This window comes from Phycomyces blakesleeanus (genome assembly GCF_001638985.1).
Source record: "Phycomyces blakesleeanus NRRL 1555(-) unplaced genomic scaffold PHYBLscaffold_30, whole genome shotgun sequence".
NCBI classification, from domain to species: Eukaryota; Fungi; Mucoromycota; class Mucoromycetes; order Mucorales; family Phycomycetaceae; genus Phycomyces; species Phycomyces blakesleeanus.
Window position 1 is genome coordinate 282,603 of NW_017265187.1, and position 21,640 is coordinate 304,242.

The 21,640-nt window shown below is 38.2% G+C and overlaps 9 protein-coding genes across 9 annotated transcripts; 2 read left to right on the plus strand and 7 right to left on the minus strand.

Moving 5' to 3' along the window:
* Positions 1-3: 3 nt before the first annotated feature.
* Positions 4-658, plus strand: PHYBLDRAFT_151579 (hypothetical protein; the record flags this gene model as incomplete). Its single annotated transcript, XM_018432707.1, has 4 exons — positions 4-58; positions 102-154; positions 244-400; positions 513-658. 4 exons carry the CDS (start codon positions 4-6, stop codon positions 656-658), a joined length of 411 nt encoding a protein of 136 aa, XP_018285365.1.
* Positions 659-933: 275 nt separating this feature from the next.
* PHYBLDRAFT_156557 (hypothetical protein) lies at positions 934-4,400 on the minus strand (the record flags this gene model as incomplete). The annotated part of the gene is made up of 14 exons (XM_018433496.1): positions 934-1,578; positions 1,671-1,755; positions 1,826-1,841; positions 1,946-2,373; positions 2,466-2,634; positions 2,697-2,772; positions 2,870-3,079; positions 3,155-3,231; positions 3,302-3,414; positions 3,496-3,554; positions 3,633-3,694; positions 3,805-3,982; positions 4,054-4,136; positions 4,202-4,400. The coding sequence occupies 14 exons, from the start codon at positions 4,398-4,400 to the stop codon at positions 934-936; spliced, it is 2,400 nt and encodes a 799-aa protein (XP_018285366.1).
* A 2,718-nt stretch (positions 4,401-7,118) lies between these two features.
* On the minus strand, positions 7,119-8,083 carry PHYBLDRAFT_136952 (hypothetical protein; the record flags this gene model as incomplete). Its single annotated transcript, XM_018429820.1, has 4 exons — positions 7,973-8,083; positions 7,787-7,920; positions 7,615-7,709; positions 7,119-7,550 (listed from the first exon to the last, which is right to left on the minus strand). Coding segments are annotated over exons 1-4 (765 nt in total), but the record flags the coding sequence as incomplete, so codon positions are not given.
* A 186-nt stretch (positions 8,084-8,269) lies between these two features.
* On the minus strand, positions 8,270-9,052 carry PHYBLDRAFT_174369 (hypothetical protein; the record flags this gene model as incomplete). Its single annotated transcript, XM_018437237.1, has 4 exons — positions 8,270-8,439; positions 8,511-8,665; positions 8,741-8,775; positions 8,885-9,052. The coding sequence occupies 4 exons, from the start codon at positions 9,050-9,052 to the stop codon at positions 8,270-8,272; spliced, it is 528 nt and encodes a 175-aa protein (XP_018285368.1).
* Positions 9,053-9,247: 195 nt separating this feature from the next.
* On the plus strand, positions 9,248-11,673 carry PHYBLDRAFT_174370 (hypothetical protein; the record flags this gene model as incomplete). Its single annotated transcript, XM_018437238.1, has 12 exons — positions 9,248-9,250; positions 9,311-9,356; positions 9,409-9,659; positions 9,727-9,843; positions 9,925-10,077; positions 10,164-10,297; positions 10,356-10,470; positions 10,554-10,620; positions 10,674-10,795; positions 10,838-10,977; positions 11,081-11,297; positions 11,362-11,673. The coding sequence occupies 12 exons, from the start codon at positions 9,248-9,250 to the stop codon at positions 11,671-11,673; spliced, it is 1,677 nt and encodes a 558-aa protein (XP_018285369.1).
* A 1,037-nt stretch (positions 11,674-12,710) lies between these two features.
* PHYBLDRAFT_136953 (hypothetical protein) lies at positions 12,711-14,797 on the minus strand (the record flags this gene model as incomplete). The annotated part of the gene is made up of 2 exons (XM_018429821.1): positions 12,711-14,493; positions 14,572-14,797. 2 exons carry the CDS (start codon positions 14,795-14,797, stop codon positions 13,031-13,033), a joined length of 1,689 nt encoding a protein of 562 aa, XP_018285370.1. The 3' UTR covers positions 12,711-13,030.
* A 343-nt stretch (positions 14,798-15,140) lies between these two features.
* PHYBLDRAFT_151585 (hypothetical protein) lies at positions 15,141-15,552 on the minus strand (the record flags this gene model as incomplete). Its single annotated transcript, XM_018432708.1, has 3 exons — positions 15,141-15,195; positions 15,256-15,329; positions 15,403-15,552. The coding sequence occupies 3 exons, from the start codon at positions 15,550-15,552 to the stop codon at positions 15,141-15,143; spliced, it is 279 nt and encodes a 92-aa protein (XP_018285371.1).
* Positions 15,553-16,125: 573 nt separating this feature from the next.
* On the minus strand, positions 16,126-18,366 carry PHYBLDRAFT_174372 (hypothetical protein; the record flags this gene model as incomplete). Its single annotated transcript, XM_018437239.1, has 6 exons — positions 16,126-16,264; positions 16,514-16,579; positions 17,400-17,500; positions 17,742-17,751; positions 18,291-18,294; positions 18,342-18,366. The coding sequence occupies 6 exons, from the start codon at positions 18,364-18,366 to the stop codon at positions 16,126-16,128; spliced, it is 345 nt and encodes a 114-aa protein (XP_018285372.1).
* Positions 18,367-19,789: 1,423 nt separating this feature from the next.
* On the minus strand, positions 19,790-21,410 carry PHYBLDRAFT_97742 (hypothetical protein; the record flags this gene model as incomplete). The annotated part of the gene is made up of 3 exons (XM_018444032.1): positions 19,790-20,706; positions 20,816-21,079; positions 21,167-21,410. Coding segments are annotated over 3 exons (1,425 nt in total), but the record flags the coding sequence as incomplete, so codon positions are not given.
* Positions 21,411-21,640: the final 230 nt, after the last annotated feature.

Genomic DNA, 21,640 nt, shown 5'->3' on the forward strand with positions numbered 1-21,640 from the left:
ATAATGGCAACCATTCCAACATTAGAACAAGGCAAGTTGTACGATCACAATCCTGTTCGTTTATTATTAAATACAAAAGCAACTTACATGGCTAAATGTAGTCTTGGCTGAAAGAGAGCATCTTGCCGAAGAGATTCTCATCAACAAACAATTGGTAATACTATTTCTTGTATATATACTATTTTTCCGCAATAAAAAAAATTATGCACTAAACTCATTGTGAATGTTGTTTCATTATCATAGCTTATTGATTATGATCGCAAACGCAATTCCAATCGAGAAGGTCTTAATCAATGGAAAAAGACTGGTGGTCTGGTGAATGAAAAAAAAGCATGGATTCAGTTTGGAGATATGTTTGTTCGTCTTCCTAGTGAAACTGCCAAGACAATGATTGAGAAAGGTAATAATAAAAAAAGGAAGTGTATATATGCAATTGTACACAACGTATTCTGTTCCCTTTACAATTACAGTACACATGAGATATTGAAACAAAAAAATAAATGGGCAAATAGATCAAGAATCTCTGAACAAGACAATGGATGAGACAAGAGACAACATGAGAACTGCTACAATCAAGCTTCAAGAAATGGAAGGAAGCAAGAAGATGGCTGGATTTGACCTCAAAAGTCTACGTGCCAGGGATGTGTACAACCTTTGATTATTATTATTCTAAGTAAATAAAATAAGAATATACTTGTTTGTTTGTTTTTTTGTTGCTATTGTATTAAGTCTACCATACCAAATTCCAAAATTGCTTTTTTTTTGTTTGATTTTGAAGGAATGAAAAAGAATGAAAAAGAGAAAATGGGATAAAGGGTATATTCAATAATACAAGTGAGAAAGAATAGAATATAATAGAACATAATAGAGTAAGGTAGAAGGGGAAATAGGTTATGGATAATAATAATTGATTGATATATATGTATATATATATTAAGTGAAAATGACAAGAGGTGTTACGGTTTCTAGCAAGCTAGAGCCCATCATGTTTTCATCTTTGAGATAATCAGTGGGGAACATCACTAGATGCCCTCGAACATTGTTCAATTCTTGTCGAATCTCTCGTCCAGAGCGTGAAGGGTCGGCTACGTGGCCCTGTGGGATGCTAGAATCTGGTATAAACTGGCGATGCTGCTCAAAAGTATGTACAGTATCGTCAGGTACACAACGGAAAAGATCGCGGTATATTTTGGTGTTTACATCGGCAGTTCGACGCCAGATGTCATAGTAGCAGTGGTCTGCCAGAGGATCCAATGCAGCTGCATCCAAATGGCGGCTGTGCTGCTTGGTAGTATTGAATGTATCATAGAGACTGCGAGTACGGCTCATGCGGTCCAATACACGAACAGGCTCTTGGGCCTCACATTCAAAGATGTCATCCTCTTCATGGTCTGCGGGACGAGAAATAGAATGAGATCTGAAACGGACATGAGATTGTGACTCAGGAGAAAGAGTGTCAGGAGAGCGGTTAACTGTGGCTTTAGGTAGAAGAGAACCCCAGTCATCAAACTCCAAGAGACCAAGATGCTCTTTCCATAATTGCATCCGAAGTGTGTGCGCAAATTTAGTAGCACGGTACTAATTTAAGTTAAGTTAGGTTTGTTTGTCATTGTTTGCAAAAAAAGGCACTAAAGTGGGATGATTTATATTAAATGTTTCCTTTGGCGTACCTCTTTTCCATCCATGTGCGATATCACGACCTCGGTATCTTCGATTAACATGGCAATTTCAGAGTCTCGGTTACCCAGAAGGGATCTAATTATGTTAATCATTGTAAATAATTATGAAATAGGTATTCAAAAATAGATGATAAACAAGCATTTACCTATCATTGATATTGGCTACACAAATTCAATCACAAATAGAGACGTTTAGTAAGACAGCCATAGTCATATCAGTCCAAAAGAGATATTATCTTCTCTATATTCTTCTTCTTCATAATTACCTGACCCAATCAATACAGTTACATCGTCAACAATCATGAGCTTGTCATGGATATAAAGCAACTCGCTGACATAATGGTCACGATCATCTATCTCATATTCGTCTGAATCATCACTGTCTACATTGTTTTTATCTGAAAAGGGATCATCGGCAATACCAGAATCACAGTCCAAAGATGCTTGATCATCAAAAGGTGACTTGGTATCATCATCCACGCTTTTCTTGATTTTTGAAGAAGTAGAAGGTTTTGGATTTTGCTTTGGCTTTGGCTTTGGCGGTGCGGCAGAAAAGGGGGGTTCGAGTTTGTCCCAGTTGCGAAGACTGTACCAGCCAATATAATCTGAAGGTTCAATGCCAGCCTCTCGAAGCTTTTCTATAATTGAATTTCCTCCGCGAGAGATTGATGTGTATTGGAAATGCATGACGGTTCTGTTGTGCATATTATTAATATCATAGTTCTCTGTATAACATATCATAGAGTAAAAAAAAATAGCAATAACAATTTTTGTCTAATTACTCACCGAGCAGAAGCAGATTCTGCAGATGCCAAGTCACCCTCAAAGGCAGGCACAAGAGGCATGATAACAAATACTTTAAACTTTTCTTTTTTGGCATGAGCTCTTTTAATACGGTCAACAAGTGCTTGTCCAATCATGTTTTTCAACAGTTTGTCAGAGTATGTTACAGTAACTATAGACATTGTGAGAATACAGAATCGTAAACTAAGTGGCTTTTGTTAAACTGTTACTTACTAAAAAACTGATTCTCAAAATAAATAAAGTGCTTGGATTCACTGATACATTCCATATAAGCATTGTAGATTGAATGCTAAAAGAATGTATATATATATATATATATATCAGTTGGTCAGTTGGTCAGTTAGGTTTCTCAGGATAATAGTAAAATAATAATTCAGGCTTCTTACCTCTCGCTCGATACCTGAACTCCAACTTGAAGAACTTCGCAAAAGTTGAACACGACATGTTCCCGTAAAATTACTTTCGTCTCTGGCAGCCACATATTCACCCTTTGGCATCAAAAATGGCACAGCTGATCTGTGGCTACTCTTGTTTGTCTTTAAAAAGTTCCATCTTTGAATGAAATGACGCGAAATATCGCGTGCAATTGGACCAACCTATCCAAGAACACAACAGCAAGAAAATTGACAATTTATTAAGATATGTAACAAGAGAGCATACAATATACTTACCACACCAATAGTGGCGTCGTGCCATGGCATACGGGGAATCGATTCACGATCAACAAGAGTTTGATCGTATTGAATGACTATTAAATATACACATTTTAGTTTGTTAGTTATTAATTGATTGATTGATATGCTTAAATAAAATTATACCATTGACAAAATCTTTTGAACGTGGGTTTGAGTAATCTTGACCTGGGAAGATCTTGTGCTCATGGCCAACAGCAGGGTGATCGGCTAAACGATGGGAATGTGTATCGTATCGTCTATTATATAAAGCATAAATAGAGAAGAAAATAAAGAAGTTAATTATGAGACTGCGTTAAATATGAAAAACCTAATATTACCCAAAACAGAGATCGAGACCACCGATAAATGCCAATCTATTATCTACCACAATAATTTTCTAGAAAAATGACATTAATTATTTAGATTCTGTATTTTTCTCTATTCAAGTTCTGTTAAAATATTCTTAATCTGTTACCTCGTGGTGAGACCAAAAGAACACGTCTTCACCAACGATCTTATGATCAGGATGACGTTGAACTAAAGCAAAGAATAATATTGTAGTAAGTATCTGCAATGTTGTGGTTGCAACAGTCCAAGTAGGATAATAGCTTGAGTTCCAGTATTTTTAATAATGTAAGCGTGTGTACCAATAATGTTTGGATGAAGCCCTTGGAGCCATTGTTTGGTATGAGCCGAATTGATTGTCAGGGCAACCGACATTTCTTTATAAACCACCACGTAAATCATTACGCCTTCACTTGCTTTGCGTTTCAATAATCTATCGATACGGAATTCTTCGTTTTTCTCTGGAGGACGGCGGAGGTACTAGTAGTAATGAGATCATACCGCACATACGCGTATTAGCAAAGTTTAAATCTTAAAATAAACAATATTACCAATTCAGGTGAGAACCACCAATCAGCAATATAAATTTCAGACTTTGCTGATAGGATAGCCTCTGCAACAGCATTAAAGTGGTCTAGCAAAATACACTGGTTATTGCATTTGCGTTTGGTTTTCAATTAATACAATCTAAAAACTTACTTTCACCGTCAACAAACCATTTGACTTTTGCGTTTGATCGAATTGGAGCAAATGATCCAAAACGGTGGGTCTTGACCCATGGGCTTTCGCTTTGCACTTTGTCAATACTCTCCATCCATTCTTCAACTTCACGTTGACCACCTCTGATTTCAAATCGACGGAATTTGTTTTCAAGAGTGATGCTGCAATTACCGAGCATTGTTGTTGGACCAACAAGCACTTTGAAGCTTTTATCGAACATCAAGACATCTTTAGGTGTTACCGATGCAATACTGTCGCAAAATGCAATATACCTAAAAGAAGTATGCCCAAGCACATACATTTTTTTTTAAAAAAAGGTAAGTAAACAATTAGTCTATATTAGATTGAAACTTACGAATCTCGAAGTGTAACCCATTCGGTCTTCCACGCGGTTGTTTTCCATACTCGACACATACGGTTTTTGACAAAATTAATTCTGTTGTCTATGTAGCCTTCCTTGCCTTTCCATCCCATGTCTCGGACAATACTTGTGGAAGATAGTTCAAGAAATTCGCAAATATCGTAACTGACCATCATATGAGCCTTTTGGAGCAGCTCTGTAAGATAGCGTGTCAGATATTCGCGTCTTTCAAGAACCATCTGACGCTTCTCTGCATCTGGCTCGCTTTCATTGTCTTGACGATCTAAACCACACGTTGTCTTGGCTGAACGCATCAAACTCCGAAGCTGGTCTGGAAAGGCTGGTGGGGCTGGCACATGTGTCCAAAGACTTGACTTGAGTAAGAGACTAAAGTGCAGTTTGACAAAGTCTGTAATAGTACGTCGGATTACCCAGCGTACGTCTCCATATTGAAGTTCGATTCTAAAGACCCATTGATTTAAGCCTTTAGCGAGAAATTCTGAATCGGTGACAAGAACCTAATATATATATTGAGTTTAAACACATGAAAAGCAGCGGAGAAACAGATAAGAAATTCAAAAAAAAATGAATGGCAAGGAACGTACGGAAATGCATTGCATGAGGATAGGTGGCTAAGAGGATGTAGTCCCACAACAGGCAAGAAAGGGCCGAAGGCAGTTCCATTGGTTAGTTGCTTAAAGTGCACCGAGTTTCTAAATAGAAATTTCTTTGTGTATTGTTACCAGTTTTCGGCCATTTTCATCAGTAGAAAGCGAAATGAAAGCTGGTTCAAAGAGAGGAGGATAAAAGGGAATGATAGCTTGTACCACAGGGGCTGTTGGTCTAGTAGTTGGTGTACGAGTCTGAAGCTGAGCGATGAACTTGACTCTGTCCTTCATTTTGTTCCATTGGGCTTTTCCGTGTGTTATACCAGATTCGCCGTCTAATCTGGACGATTGACCTAACTCTTCTCTCTCTTCCTCTTCCTCTTCCTTTGTTGCAAAAGGATGAGCAAAGAAACTTTCTCGAGCGTCGTTTGCAAGATTCGACTGAGCAAGTCTTTCATTGGCAGGTAAATTTCGCTGAAGATCATATGTCGAAGGAAGTGCCTCGTCTTCTTGGGGTAAAGAATGTGACCGAGGCATCAAACTATGGCCCCGGTTTGTGGGGTCTCCGTAGACACTACCTCTCGATAGTTCGATGCTGTCGTGTGAACCTTCGTCGTCTGAGCCATGATCATGGTTTACAAAATCGTCTTGGGAGGGATGGGGTGTTACTGTTTCGCTGGTGTAAAAAGGCAGTTTACTCAGCACATTGTGCCATTGACCTGTACTTCCTTCAGAGGACATAAATAAACTGCGACGAAAGAATGAATCCTCTTCTGGCTCATTCTCTGGGTTTGGTTTCGAAGCATTTTTGTTTTGTAGGGCGTGAAGAGTCTGGTTGAAATGAGCCCTTCGTTGAGCGAAGAACTCAGCCGTATCGGCAATAGGGTTCGACATACGATAAATAGAGAGAGGAAGAAGAAACACTCTTTTTATAGCTTTATTTTATTTTATAGGTGAAGAAAATGAGATATTTTTAATTTTTTATGAAATAATTTCCTTGTACTCTTATAACACAGAATGACGAGACTGGGAGAGAAGTTTGTAATGAAGAGAGGAGTTTCTGGGTTACATTCAATTTCCTTTTTACGATCAAAAGAAGCTTTGGTTCCATCCTTGATTTGCGCCAGTCGTGTTTATGCTCTGAATACCGGACTGCTGGGAAGGTCCAAATGTTTTCTGAAGTGGCGTATCGTGTTGCACCGCCGCAATAGGGAACGAAGCTTGTTGAGTATTCATTTGTGAGAAAGGATTAGATGATTGCGCAGGTTGAATCTGCCCAGAATACCCAGATGGCAGACTGCCAAACTGTGGCTGGACACCATAAGAACCCAAGCCGCTTTGGGGAAATACCGGAGATGCGTTTTGCATAACTACAATGAAAAGTACGATGATAACGTGTTAGAATATATACAAGAACAACACAAGGAACAAATATATATATAATTTACCTGGAATGGTAGAGGATCTCTGGAAAGACTGCTGGAAAGAAATCTGTTGGAAAGGGTGTTGCTGTTGTTGCTGTTGTTGCTGTTGCTGCTGTTGCTGCTGTTGCTGCTGTTGCTGCTGTTGTTGTGGTAGTTGTGGTAGTTGTTGTTGTTGTTGTTGTTGTTGGAATGGTGATTGTTGGAATGATTGCTGGAAAGAAGGTTGAAATGTCTGTTGTGGCTGATAGAATGGTTGTTGTGGCTGTAACTGTGTTTGTGCTTGTGCCTGAAGAAGTGTTTGTGCTTGTGGCTGTTGCATATAAAAAGGATTGCTCACGTTTGTAGGCTCCCCAATATCCAATAGATTAGCGGTCTTCACACCTGCCAATTGGTGTGACTGGCGCTCTTCCGCCGTCTGTGCTCGGCCAGCGAGCCGTGGGGAAGGGGTAGAAAATGCCGAGAGTGCTACGGCCGGTTGCTGGTGCTGCTGGTGTGATTGTGATGACTGCTTGCTATCATTAAGAATACTAGCCGCAACCTCAACATTACCACCCGAACGACGAAGGGCATCCCAGTTGTTAGCCATATTTGTGTGTCCCATCTCACGCAATCTTGTCATCTTTTGTTCCTCGGTCATTTGCTGAGCAACCATTGGACGTTGCTGTCCTGGAATCCGAGAGAGGATATCGACAGCAGAATCCATGTTTCCCTGAGTCTGTCGTAATACTTGTAGGTTGCGTTCGTTGTCTTTAAATCCCATATCCCTCAGTTGAATAAGACTTGTGCTATAGTCTTTATCACGCATCATGACAGGTACAGATGAAGACCGCTTAGGAGCGACCTGCAGACGGGTTCTAGGGTCGAGATGCATAGAGGGAGAGGGTTCCATAAATGCATGTTTCTCCCATTTGTTACGAACAAATTTTTCCATCGCACTACAAAACAGGTAAGAATCGGGCCATCCAAAACACACGGGTAGTTGATCAAAGGTCAACTTACTGCTCATCGTCTACCGTCAGTGGTAACGGATGTTTATCAGGGTGAGGATTTACCAGACTATTTACATGTGTATTCCCGCCTAATTTACGGATAGTCTAAAGTGGCCAATACAAGCATTAATTTAGCACCAAGTTGTAGGTCATTAAACCTGAAAATGAAAGTAGTTTATTACCTCAATCTGTTCAACGGTCCACTGATCCATAGTGACAGATTTAACTTTTGAAATGTGAGTACCCATCTTGCGATGGAGACCGGCACATCGTACACACAAAAAGATTCCCAATGAATGAGATGCCCAGCGAGGATCTAATTTGGACATTATTAATAACACAAATAGTCAATCAGCTTTCATACTAACTTTTAGCTCGACAATCAGCACAGTATTCGTTGCCTGGCAATTTGAGGAGCTCTAGGAGCATACGCTCATGGCGTTCTTGGGTAGCCTTTGACTGGCGTTCTGACATGAAATAAAAGAAAATAAAGGAAAGGAACAATAAGTCATAAAACCTATAATTTCATAGATAAAACATGAAGCGGAGCCCAGCACGAGCTGTATTAGTCTAAAAAGGAAAGTTCTCATCTTCAACACAGACCACCACCAGTAATTTCATTTACTAATAATAATAATAATATCTGTATCTATTCTTCTGGTTGCTCAGGCAGGTACACCCACAACAAATGGAGCTACATCTTTAACACACTTATTATACACCTGTCTAACAATCCTTTCAGCTTCATCACCGCAGTGTTCTCGAGTCGAGCGAATCGCATCTCGTAGAATACATTCCTTTTTACGACTCTCGGGCGTAACGTCAGCACACTGGCCTATACTACAATGTTAGCATGTTTGTATGGCCTTTTTATTTATTTACTTCTTTAATAAATACTACTCTTACCAAGCGCTGATGCCCGGACCTCTCCACACGCCATTAAGTGGCACATACTACTAAACTTCCCCTTTCGAGCCCTGTCGAATGCATGTACAAGTTCATGAATAAGCGTTTCTTCGACATCCGCCCGGGTGTGGATATTCTCGCAGCATAGAACCACCCTATCCATATATACACATACATATAAACACATACACAAATCTTATAAACATGTACAATATTGTTGTTGTTTTTACCTCTTGTATTGAAAGTCATAATATCCCACTCGATTCTAGCAAACGAGGTTTAGTTAGATCCCTTTTATGTATATGTATATGTATATGTATATGTATATGCATAATCCCTCGCTTAGTATGTAACTTTAATTCTTATCAATGTACCTCTTGAAGGGTAGCTTTACATGGCCTACAGGTTACTCCTCGCTTTAGGGCAGTTTTGTCGAGCAATTGAATTGCCCTAAGCAGAACGGCGACTTTGGAAGAAGACTCTAGAATCCTCCCGAGTTCTCTGGTACACTGTTTCTCGCTCATACTATTCATCGCAATCATGAGCTTAGGACATTACCCATCATCACTTACGGAGGTTGTCTCGGGAGTTCATACAGCCTCATGATCTTCTTGTCTAGACCCTTTGACGAAAAGCAAAAGGCCAGAGAATGTGACTTTCTCCTAAAAATGACAAGTGCTTTGCCTGCCTTTAGTCCCGTATTTTTGGATGCTTGACTTGCAATTGAACTTTACATCATGGTGAGTTCTAAACATTATAGAATTCCTTTCACAAAACAGTCCATTTACATTTCCGTATAGTCATTAGCAACCCTAGAAGATTACCGCAAGGTTTTTGTCAAAGAAGGTCAGTAACGCGTTTAGACTATTGGATCATGAAATCTTATGTTCGATTGTAGACGCCATTCTCGAGCCAAACGTCTATTCCGATGGATTGCTGGGCTATTTGAACAGGGGTGGTGCTCCCATGGATGCAGTAACCACTCTTTCAGAATCTTATGTTGGAATTCCTTCAATGTGTAATGTCACAGCTGAAAGTGCTGCTGCGATTGGAATCGACACTACTGGTATCATGCAGGCTGCGCTCAAGACAATGTTGGTCAAACAATTCAACCCAGTTGTATTCGATAATTTTTTCATGACTTCTGAAGTAAAGAGTTCCCTAACCACGCTATTCATTGCAAAAGTCTTTAATAATATTTTCGTTACTTTGATAGAATCATATTGACCCAGCTTGGTTGCAAAGCTTAGTAGACGATGCCTCCTTTAGACAGACTGCCTACAAATTACTCGAGATGCACCCTCGTTGTGCATTTTTAAATTTAATTGTCTTGGTAGGGACCTAGGGATGCCTTTTTTATCTAATTTATAATATTCTTACAAAATTCTGATACTTTTTCTCGACAATTTAATAGAAAGCGGCTGAATCGGGCTATCGTAGTGAACTATCTTCGCTAAAGACGTCTTCTACCTATCTTTTGATCTATAATCAAATTCTTGAAGAATCTTTAAACAAATTTATTGGAATGGATGATCTTGCTGTAGAAGAACATCTACCCGATCTGGTGGTAAGTTGGATAGGGAAAATGGTGATTAATATTAAGGTAGTAATTTTTTTATCTCTTTCTGTTCTTCTATATATAACATATAATAGAGAGTATGCTGTGAAAGAGAAGAAACATATATGTACGCCCAAATGGTGCTCTACAAGCTGCGTGAAGAGTATAATGGCCAGCCACTGATTCGTCTAATTGCAGAATTAGAAAAGACTGCCAGTAAACACGGGCGGTAAGTCAAAGAGCATCAAAGCAATTTATATAATAATTTATTTATAAATTTAAACTAGTCAATCGTTTGTAGACATTCTGAGAGCTTCTCTTTCAGATGCGGCACGGCCATTGGCAGCAGCTATAAAAGCTATTCTTGGGAGCAGGCAGTTGACAGCTGGAGATATCCGAACTGTAAGTTTTGATATATATGTGTGTGTGTGTGTGTGTGTTAAAGCGTACGGTTTACTTACATGTATTAATTTGGGGGACCAAAGATCTACAGCATGTATTACACATCGGTTCCTCCACCTGTCCATCACATATGTCGCTTTGATTTCCTTGGTAAGATAATGATTAGTTTTATGGATCAGGTTAACTTATTTTAAGGTCGATAGAAATATTGCTCAAAGCTGTCTATGTACCTGATAGCGGGCCACAATTAAGACCGGATACCATCGACCAAGCCATATTCTTGATTTCATTTGCAGTAACCGTTAAAGACACAGACAACAAGCCAGTAAGCTACACCGTGTACATGCTGAATTGTGTTTAATCGCAGGTATTAACTTTGTATCTATCTCAGCAATCAGAGACAAATGAGGTAGTTGGAATACTGAAGAACCTACATGTTGCCCTGAAAGAAAAATCAAAGGGTGCAGATTTTTCGGGAGCAATGGAGGCAATACTGACAGCTATTAGGTAAAAAAGAAGAAGAAGAAAATAAGAATGAAGAAGGTATTTCTGTGAGTAATACTAACACACGAGACATTGTCATATTTGTGTGAATTATTGGCTTATTTAGATTACCTGTGGGATCAATGGCAGTATTGATGTGGGTTGAGTATATATCTATTAAGACAGCTTATTATGAAAACTATTACCGTACTACCGAGATTCCACTCCCTCATCTTTTGTTGGATGAGATTGCAGACCGACATCCTCTTCAACAACCGTTTGTTTTCAATGTCATTAAGCGGTGTATAGTCCATCGCTACCAAAATTTCGCTCCCGAGATTCTGGTAATAGTAATTAGACGCCTAGACCCTTACAAAAACTAACTGGTGTATTCGTAAACGGATGTAGATGGTATTGCAAAAAACATGGGTTGACCGTCTTTTGTACCTTGTTCAATTACACTATACTACCCCTGTGTTGGATTACATGAAGGGTGAAGGCCAAGAATTAGATGACAGCTTGACTGTTCATTTTATTGAAAAGGTTCTTAACATGTGCCAATCCCCTTACTCTGCTGTGTTTGTTCAGTCTATTGCTGAGATCGTAGAACGTATCAAGGTAACTCTGCACTTGCTAAAGGATGTAGAGGCCAGGGTTACACTCTTTTTTGGTAAGACACAACATTACAGTTTGGCTCGCGTATTCATCAACACATCTTAAATAGAACAAGCGAAGAAGGAGGGTACTGTCTGGTAATTTATAGTATGCGTATATAGCCTATCCATGTAGTTTATCTCTGGTCTTTTTTTTTTTCTTCATATCTATTTATCTCTCTATTTTCATCCTCAATGTGTTGTTTAAAAAAGAAGAAGTACCGATCATTCATAATTGAATGCTCTCTGTATAGACTTCTTTTTTATTTGAATAAACATAAGCATCCTTTTTTTCTTTACAACAACACTAAAGAAATTTCCCTAACATTCAATAGCCAATAATACATATTTTCAGGAGTACTACAGTAATGTACACCCTCAATTCAGGCAGAAAAGACCTAGTTTTGAGACGAATGAGAAGTAGGACTTGTGAGAGAAATGATGTAGCTTACACTGTACGGATGTATAAAAGAGCTGTATAAATTCTACATAGATGATATATGATTATGTTTGGTTTTTTATTTCGAGCAGCAAACATAAAGGTATCATAAATATTACTTGTAGCATTTATGTCATGATTCCAAACGATGTTTCGATTGCTTTCATTCCATTCCAATACCGCATATACTTCTTGCTTTGAGAGATTTCACGTTTCTGCTTTTGCAAGCGTTGCATATTTGATTTGTCAAATCTTCGCTCAAGAAACATATTTCAACGCTGATTTTTAGCATTTGTAAAAGTTTTTTCAATTAATCTTACTGGCGCAGCTTTTCTCTCATGCTACTATCGAAATTTCAGTTCCGATATATAATGATAGTCTTTTTTGTGTGTGTTATCATCATTTCTTGAGGTAAACTTGAATTGTAAGAAGTAGGTTACAGAACCAGACAACGATACCCTTTAAGTACAAAGGTATTGGACACACAATTCGAGTTATTGGAACAGGTGAAGGTATCGGTAAATTCTACAAGGGATTGTCAACCAATCTTATTAGAACAGTCACATCTGTGATAGTAACTCGTTTGACATATGAATGAATTATGAAACGATTGCACAGCATTAAAGAACAATAGAAAGACTTGAAGCAAAGCAACGTAAAAAGATATTGGTGGACAAAATTGGACTTTATCTCTCTGTATATTCAATGATAATTAACTAAATATATAGAAAGATACCTTTCCCATCACAGATAGGAATATTTTAAATAAAGAAAAAGAGGGGAAGATGTCTAGAAAGGTATGAACAAGAATTATATGGAAAAGACAAAAAGTAATTGAAAAATACATCAAATGCCAATTGTTAACAAGTAAAATGTAAAATAATAATAATAACAACAATAAAAATCATGGAATGAATACGTAATAAATATTAAATAAAAAAATAAAGGTAAAAATAAATGTAGAAGTGAAAGTAGGTATTTTTTTTTATACACCAGCCTTCTCGGCTTCATATTCAACTGGGGCCACAGTCTTGGGAGAAAGGTTTCCGTTGAGCTCTTCATCACTACGGCCGATTGCATCCTGTTCAACATCATCGTCATCGTTCTTACGATGGCAGATGTAGAAGAGAATGGTGGCAACAGCGCAAGCGCCACTGATACCGGTGTACATCCAGGTGAGCTTGGGATCAACGGCAACAGATACAAGAGCGAAGGCGAGGATAGAGGCAAAACAGTTGGTGAGCAAGAAGAGAGCCATAACAATGGACTTCATCGACTGAGGAGCCTTCTTGTAAGCATATTCAAGACCAGTGATGGCAGCAAAGATTTCAGAGATAGCAACCAATACATAAGAAGGAATCTGGTAGGCAGCAGAAATCCAGTTCTGACCTTCGGGGTGGTCATAGTAAGGGGCAGTCTTGTAAATCTTAGACTGGATACCAGCAGTATAGCCCATGGCAACGGCAGCAAAGAAGAAACCGCAGGTGATACGCATAATGGGACGCATAGGGATACCAACACGACGGAGGAAGGGGTAAATAAAAGTGTCCATGAGAGGAATCAAGATAATGAGAGCAATAGGATCAATGTTCTGCATAATATCGTTGGGAACGTTTCCGGTCAACATGGTACTGGCTTGGGACACCAAGTTATTGGTCATTTGAGAGTAGCACAGCCAGTAAATAGGGAACCAGCAGAATACAATACAGGCCTTGAGGGTACGCTTCAATTCGTCAACAAAGACATCGTCCCAGGTAACCTTGGCGGCCAATTCGGGGTGGGTGAGAGCAAGAGCAGAGGGTTTGCAGGCTGCAAGACCACCCTTGACCTTCCAGTTGAGGATGAAAAGCTTTCCTGCTTCGATAAAGACTGAACCACGGGGAGGGTTTTGGACATATTTGTTACGACCGAGAAGGACGACAATGATGCAGGGAATAAACATGAGAGTGGGAAGCAAAAATGCAGGCCAGAATCCGACGTTCTTCTCGAGTTCGGTGGTAGCGATAGCAGAGAGGGAGCCAATGTTGATACCCCAGTAGAACATGTTGAAAATCTTCTGGTAGGTAGCCTGAGGGGTGACGATAACACGGCGACCATTCTTAAGGGTCTTGACAAAAGGAGATCTGCTTCTATACTGTTCAGCGACAAGGGGAGAGACATTGGACTTGATACCACCAGTTCCGAGACCGATGATAATGATGGCAACGACGTAACCGGGGAAAGAGCTGTTGTTGTCGAGGGCAGGGGGAATAGATGTGAGAGTAAGAATGATAAGGCCGGCCATATAGATACAGGCAAAAACAAGAATGGTCTTGTATTTTCCCCAATATTGATCAGCTACAATTGCACCAAAAATTGGAGTGATATAACACCAGAACTGGAAAAAGGTAGTCAAGGCAGTGGCGGTCTGTTGACCCTTGCCCATTGCACCAGGCTGATCGGCAGGGTCTGTGTAGAGTAAAGTAATGTAAATTAGATTATGTATTACAAAATTTGGTTCAATTCAACCGAGGTATATAAACTTACAAGACTCTGGCTGAGGGTACTGAATATAGTTTTGGAAAGGACCACTGAGGCCATAGTAGGTGAAACGTTCACAGAATTCTACAAGAATGACCAGGTAGGCAGACTTTGGAATTATATCGGATACTTCTGGGAGTTCCTTCCAGTCTTCTTCGGTAGGTGCAGGGTGTTCGTGGTTGTCGTGGTAGACATCATCAATAGATTCTGTCTGTGCAGTCTTTTCTTCCATGTTTAATTTAAAAGATAAAAAACAAACTTTTTTTTTAAAAAAAAATATTAGACGTATTTATATGTTGTATTTAGCTTGGTTTTTTTTTGTTTTTTTTATTATTATTAAAAGAGCGCGAACGAATAGACGAGGTTGGTTTCAGTTGTAATAAGAGTTGATAATAAAAAAAAATACACGTACTAAACTTCAGTGGAACCATTTCTTTTTTATCATTAACAATTACATGATTATACTGTAGAAATGTCAGTATGAATATTTTTCGATGTTTTAGGAAAGACTATCTTTAATATGACAATGAGAAGCAGTAATTGGCTCATAAACTTCCCACGATCATAAAACGCCTTTATTCAATTGCTACCCTCTTATAGATAAAATAAGCCAGCCTATCGCGCAGGCACCTAAGAAATAAGTCCAAATACGGCAAGTAATCAGTTTATCCACATGGCTCAGGTTATTACCGGCGGACTCCAGATCTCTGTGCGAACTCCGTGGGAAGATTGGATCGGAATACATCAAACTCAGTCGAGTTTTTCTACAGATTGTGTGAATTTTTAGAGCTATATACGGAAATTGATTGGATAACAAAATCGGGTGTTTAACATGACAGGTCTCAGCTCCTGGATGTCAAGGTTACCAACAAAAATCCCGCGCAAACTCAAGATAAGGCTCTCGTCTTTAAGTGGTCCAACCGTTTTTATGGGGTCACGCCGTACACTCAGTTTATCATTATTTGAGTGAAGGTTGGGACCGATCATCTCGGACCCTTAAGATACTTGGACACACAAGTACAAAGATGATGAACTGTTATTCTTATATGAATAAATACATCTTCACAAGACCTTTACCATGTAATTAATTAGAAATATGTATCTATATATGTACAAAATAAAGCAAAAAATAAATATAGAAGAATTGGAAACTATGGAATCCAGAGAAGTTATTTTGATTAAACTTTTCAGGGTTCAATGGAAATAGTGTATTAATCAAGCCACTAAAGATAACAAGGTATAAATGCTATGTTTTATGCTATATAAAAAAAGGATAAATATTTATGCTCAAGCTGTTAGAAGAGTGGTACTTATAAAAGCTGTAATATATATGTATATAATAATTTAATATAATATAATATAAAACAAGAAAAGCTTGGTGAACTAGGAGTATTTTCAGAATCTAAAAGACTATTAATAAAGATAAATGGCAACTACAGAAAATGAGTTCATCTTGTAATTTCAGCACTCCACAATTTTTCACTAAGAACCGAAATAAAAATTGGTCTTTATTTGGTCTTTATCTGGTTTTATCTAGCCTTTATCTTGATATACTTCCTTTTATGGAAGAAATAAAATCCTGCTTTCACATTCATTTGTACGCTTTACTTTATACTCCTTTTGGTCCTTTAAAAAGTCCTCTAAATATCCAACATGATCAAAAACACTACCACTTTCCCTATAAAGAGTCGCTTTTATCCTGGAAATAAGATTCGCAAATTAATGTAGCATTGCCATCAAAAAGCCATCATTTTATCTATTTATTTTAATGCATGTAACTTTTTCTGTATGAGCAAAAATGAAAAAAAAATCAAGCCATTATAGACCCACAAATTCTTGTATTACTAATCGTTTAAACCCATCAGACGGTCTCTTTACATTTCCAATCTTGAATAACAAGGTTAGGGACGATCCAGATCATCACTAATTTCAGTTTTATCGCTTTTACATCGGTAGATTGTAAATTGGAAGTTGAATGTTAATTAGTTTCACATTTGAGAAATATTTAAAAGCGCTAACAGTACAATATATACATCTATATATTATATATACTGTGTGTGTATGTGTGTGTATTCACATATATAAAAAATAAATAAATATATATCTTGTAATTAAAATATTAAGAGCCAGAAGATGAAAAGATTTAAAATCAGAAATCGATAAAGGTAAAGATATCGATAAAGATAAAGATAACTTGCTAAAATCAATAAAGACTATTGCTCCTCAGTTTTGGGTAATTGGTGTCAAGAATAAAGCATAACACTAAGGGAAGAAGGAAAAGGCACCATTTTTATCTTTCAAGGAATATTCTAATGCTATCAGGTGAGCATATAAACATATACAGAGACACAAGATAATAAGCGAATAATGCTGCCATCGTGATGTATTAAATGGCTTGAAAGGGAAGCCTTATACCAATCAGTTTACCAGTTTAGCTCTAGTGTAGATATTATTAATAATCTTGGATAATTCCATCATCTAACAAATCTTCTTTTTCTGTATGGCTTTGGCACGATATCCGTATGTCAAGCAACATTCTTTTGATGCTTTGTATATGTTCCTTGCAATAGATACCTAGTTTGATTTTGTAATCAATAAGGCAACGGTCTTGAAGGCTAAATAATAGAAGCATTAACTACAATTTCTTATTCTTCTTCTTATTCAAAGCCATAATCTGAGAGGGATTAGATCTAGATGTGATTAAAAATATATATATATATATTCTTGTCCCTGCAATCTGGACATTGTGACCAGTGAAATCATTTCATTATTTCACCATTTCACCATTTCACCAGCCATAAATATAAGGCCCTAGTAGTCCCAACACTGTTTACATTTGGTTAATAATATCAAGTATAATTGTTTCGGGGGATACTACCGAGGCTATACATACATAGGCATAGACACAGTCTTTGAATCGTCTGCTTCCAATTTGCTATGTAATTAGTAATTTTTGTGAATAATATCCTTTTTACTAGTACTGGATAGGAAGAAGAGTTCTTGAACAAGTCTAACTGAATCTGAGACTTGAATCACTAATGATAAATTTCTTCAAAACTATCCGATAGAATATCATAAGAAATAATATTTTGGGATAAACATTGGTTTGAAATAATCATGTATATATAAGGCTAGGCAATTGTCTTTAACTATACAACGTAATTTGAAGAGCTTACCATAGAAAATCTATCATAAACACATATATTGGCCGTTATCTTAACTCCATTACATCAAACAAAGTAAAAGCCCACCAGTGTCCATAAGAGTAGTGTAAATAAATGAAAAATACAAAACTATTTCCAGAATCATTACTTCTAAAAAATATTTTAAAGAATATCCTTTAAACACCCCGTGCATTTCCTTTCATACTTCTCTTCTATTGGGTAAATGCAGCACTGTAGGGCATCTGAGCTTGTCCGTTCCACAAAATGCTCTTCAACAGTATACTTTCAAGTGTGTTCATGGGCTCTTTGGCTTGGAATTCGCGGGTATCAGAATAAATCTATAAGGAATTCTTGCTCCATTTACTTCAAGCCTTTTGCTGAAATTAATTATTCATTAAACCTTGTATGTCCTATTTTATTCGTATTCCATATCATCGTCTTTGGTAAATAGCACACACCCACACATAGAAATCCATTAGTGATACTATATATCAAGCTTCATATTACAAGTGTATGTTCCCCTAATAACGAAACATACACTTAAACTGTGTTCAATTATACTTTACTACAGAAACAATTTAACGACAGACATATTATATAAACATATATTACTTGCAATATTAGTCAATGTGTTCATTATCACGCCATATATATAAAGCTTTTAATCGATACTAACATCCAGTTCCAAGTCACTAATAGTATATATTGTGCTTTCTAGGGGTTTACCTTGCTTTTTATTTGTAAAGAAATATAATAAAAATAAATCGATTATTACTAATATGTGTATCATAAGGTCGACCCGACTATTTCTATTTAGAATTATGGAGACAACTTTAAAGAAATACTTGCTGCCGTTTATGCACATGTGCAAACTAAGAGAATTGATTTAACTTTTTTTCAAAATAGACAGCTCCTCTCTTTCTCTCTCAGTGCAATAATCAAATTTCGTAGCAGCCCGTACTTTGTGATTTGCTTACTCTTTAAATTTGTCTTTGTAGATTATAAAAGTATGCCTTAACAAATATAAGCTATATATAATTTTTGGTAGATATAATTTGACACTATCGTTTGACGATTACAATGTATTTATTTTATTCTTTCCGTCAATTATATCTACTGAAATGATCTAGGGTCATATTATATACGTTTAGATGATGTATATTATAATAACTACTTATAATATTGACTGGTATTATTATTCTTTTCACATATAAAGACGATTAGCTTTTTTTTGTTGAGTTTCATTTGAATTCCAAGCCTGATACTTATTTTAATGGTGATTGCTAAAACATTTAACCACAAAACAGTGTCCAAAATATGGGATTAGCGGAGTGTTGTCAATCTGAAGTAGACTCCTTGATCCAGGTACTATGTGAAATAATGATGATGTCGAGCAGAAATTTTATTGATGAAAGGAGATGAGGAATGTGAATAAAGTAAAGGGAAATCTAGTGTCTCTTGCGCTTGCCACCGGCCAACTCAGAACCCTTTTTCCGGCTGTGCAAAACCTTCTTTGTGTTCTCATCAGGCTTAACTCTGTTACGGTTCTTGTTCTTGACATTTGCAGTCTCATAGTAGTGAACACCAATCTTCTTCTTCTTGTTTCCATCAGTATCTTCCTTGACGGTTTCCTCCTTAACTATATCTTCTGATACTTCAACCACCTTTCTCTTCTTGCTGGGACCTGCCTCTTCTGTTGCTTCTTCTTCCTCCTCCTCTACTACTACTTCTGTCGACTCTTCAACAATTTCGGTATTTTCTTCTTGCTCTTCATCTTCCATATCGCTGACTTCCAATTCACTGTCCTGGTCGCTCTCGCCTTCAATGACAGGTGCCTTGACAGCAGGTCCATCTTCACCAACAACATCAGCGTAGACCTCGTCCCAGTCGGTAGATGAGTCCTTGACAGACTTCTCGAGCTTGGCAGCATCTTCCTCCTTCTTCTTAGCTACCTTTGCCCGCTCAGATGCAATCAAAGCGGCATTGTTAGCCAGATCGTCTTCCAAGAAGTCACTAGATACTGCAATCTTTCCGAACAATTGTTCGACATTGACCTTTTTCTTGCCCTCTGGTGATTCTCTGGGTTCGATAGACTCTGGTGGGGCAACATAGAAAGGAATGCGACCTCTGAGCCAGTCATTGAGGACCATGACTGATACGTTGTGAATATCAGGCTCACCACGCTTGACAAGCTTTCCGGTCTTGCGAGCCAACTGCTCCAAGAAGTCAGTAGGGTTCTCCCAGCCAGGAAGATCGTATGTGCGTTTAATATACTCTGGTCGGACACGTTCCAGAATTGTGGGAATAGTATCTTCGGGTGCTGCAATGTTCTCGGTACGAACAGAACCCTTGAGAATAATGTCGGTTTCACTGTCACCGATGTTGGGGGGAACAACACCAGGGCAATCGATGAGGTAAATACGCTTCATGAGTGTGATGTACTGCCAGACCTTGGTCTCTCCAGGAATAGGTGCAACAGTGCAGACCTTCTTGGACTTGAGTGTGTTAATGATGGAGGATTTACCGGTGTTGGGGTAACCGATGAAACCGACCGAGATCTGCTTCTTGTCGCTGTGGAGACCAGAGAACTGGCGGAGAAGTTGGATCAAAGAACCCTTACCGAAAGAGTTGTTAATCGAAGCGTGGAAAGCAAGAGTGGGTGCGTCCTGAGACAGTTTGGCGACCCAACGAGCAGTAGCCCAAGTAGGAACCAAATCACACTTGTTGAGAACAAAAATCAAGTGCTTATGGGGCTTTTCTCTGCGGATGTAGTTTTCGACATTAATACAGCGAGTACCGATGGGATCACGGGCATCGAGAACGTGGATAATGACATCGGAAGAATCAATAACCTTGTACAATTCGTTCCAGATACGCTTAGACTGACCAGCCTGGAGATACCAAGCTCTGGATTGATCTACCATATCAAAGATCTTGTTCGACAAAAGACTAGTATCCTTTGCGGATTTGTAGTTTTCTATAGTATTAATAATTATAATAAAAGAAACACCCAGAAAATTCGTCTCGATTAATATTTGGTTCGTTGATAATTGATGTCCATCCTGCTAATTCCATTTTTTTCATACCATGTGTGTCGTCGACTTTGGTCATCATCTCTTCCATTGTTCCCAGGTTAATCTTGGGCTTTTTACGCTGAGCACCTTTACCAAAGGTGTTCTTGAAAGATTCAGTCTCAAGGATGTGCATACGACCCTGAGCAGTAGGATCCTGCAAAAGGGACATGGGAAGCTTGTTCTGCTTCAGAAGAACCTGGTAAGGATCCTGGATTCTAGCACCTAGAGACTCACGGAAATCTTCCAATGCCTTTTGACCAATGACTCGGGTGTTACCTAGTGTAGATCGTTAATATCCACATATAACGAATCGTTTGAAACATTATCGCTTTATCTCTCTAAACATCTATATGAGTGTCTTACCGAACCACTTTCTGTTGGGAGCAACTCGGGCGGTGACGGCCTCTGAGCTCTGGAAGTCAGCAGCCTTGACGATTCTGCCCTGGGCATCACGAGTTGCCTTGCCACCCTTGAGCATCTTGACGTATTTAACCTTCTTGGCATCTCGGTAGAAGTTCTCTCCCTTCACACGAAGATTGGTAGCACGATCGTCACCGGCAGATTTGTCTCTGGAAACTCTAGCCTTTTCTTTCTTGAACTGTCCCATGGTGATGTGTGTTTTGGAAGATCAATCACAAATGTAGATCAGTCTGCCTTTTTTTTTTTACCAAAAATGCAATAAAAAAAAGATGGAAAAGAATTTCATGACTGCTTTTATTTTTACTTTATTTTTCCCTTTCAAGAGGCGCCTTTGTCAAGAAGCAGTAGAAACAGAGAAGTATACAGGCAGTTTTAGGTTAACAGAACAAATAAAAAAACACCATTTTTATAGAGAAT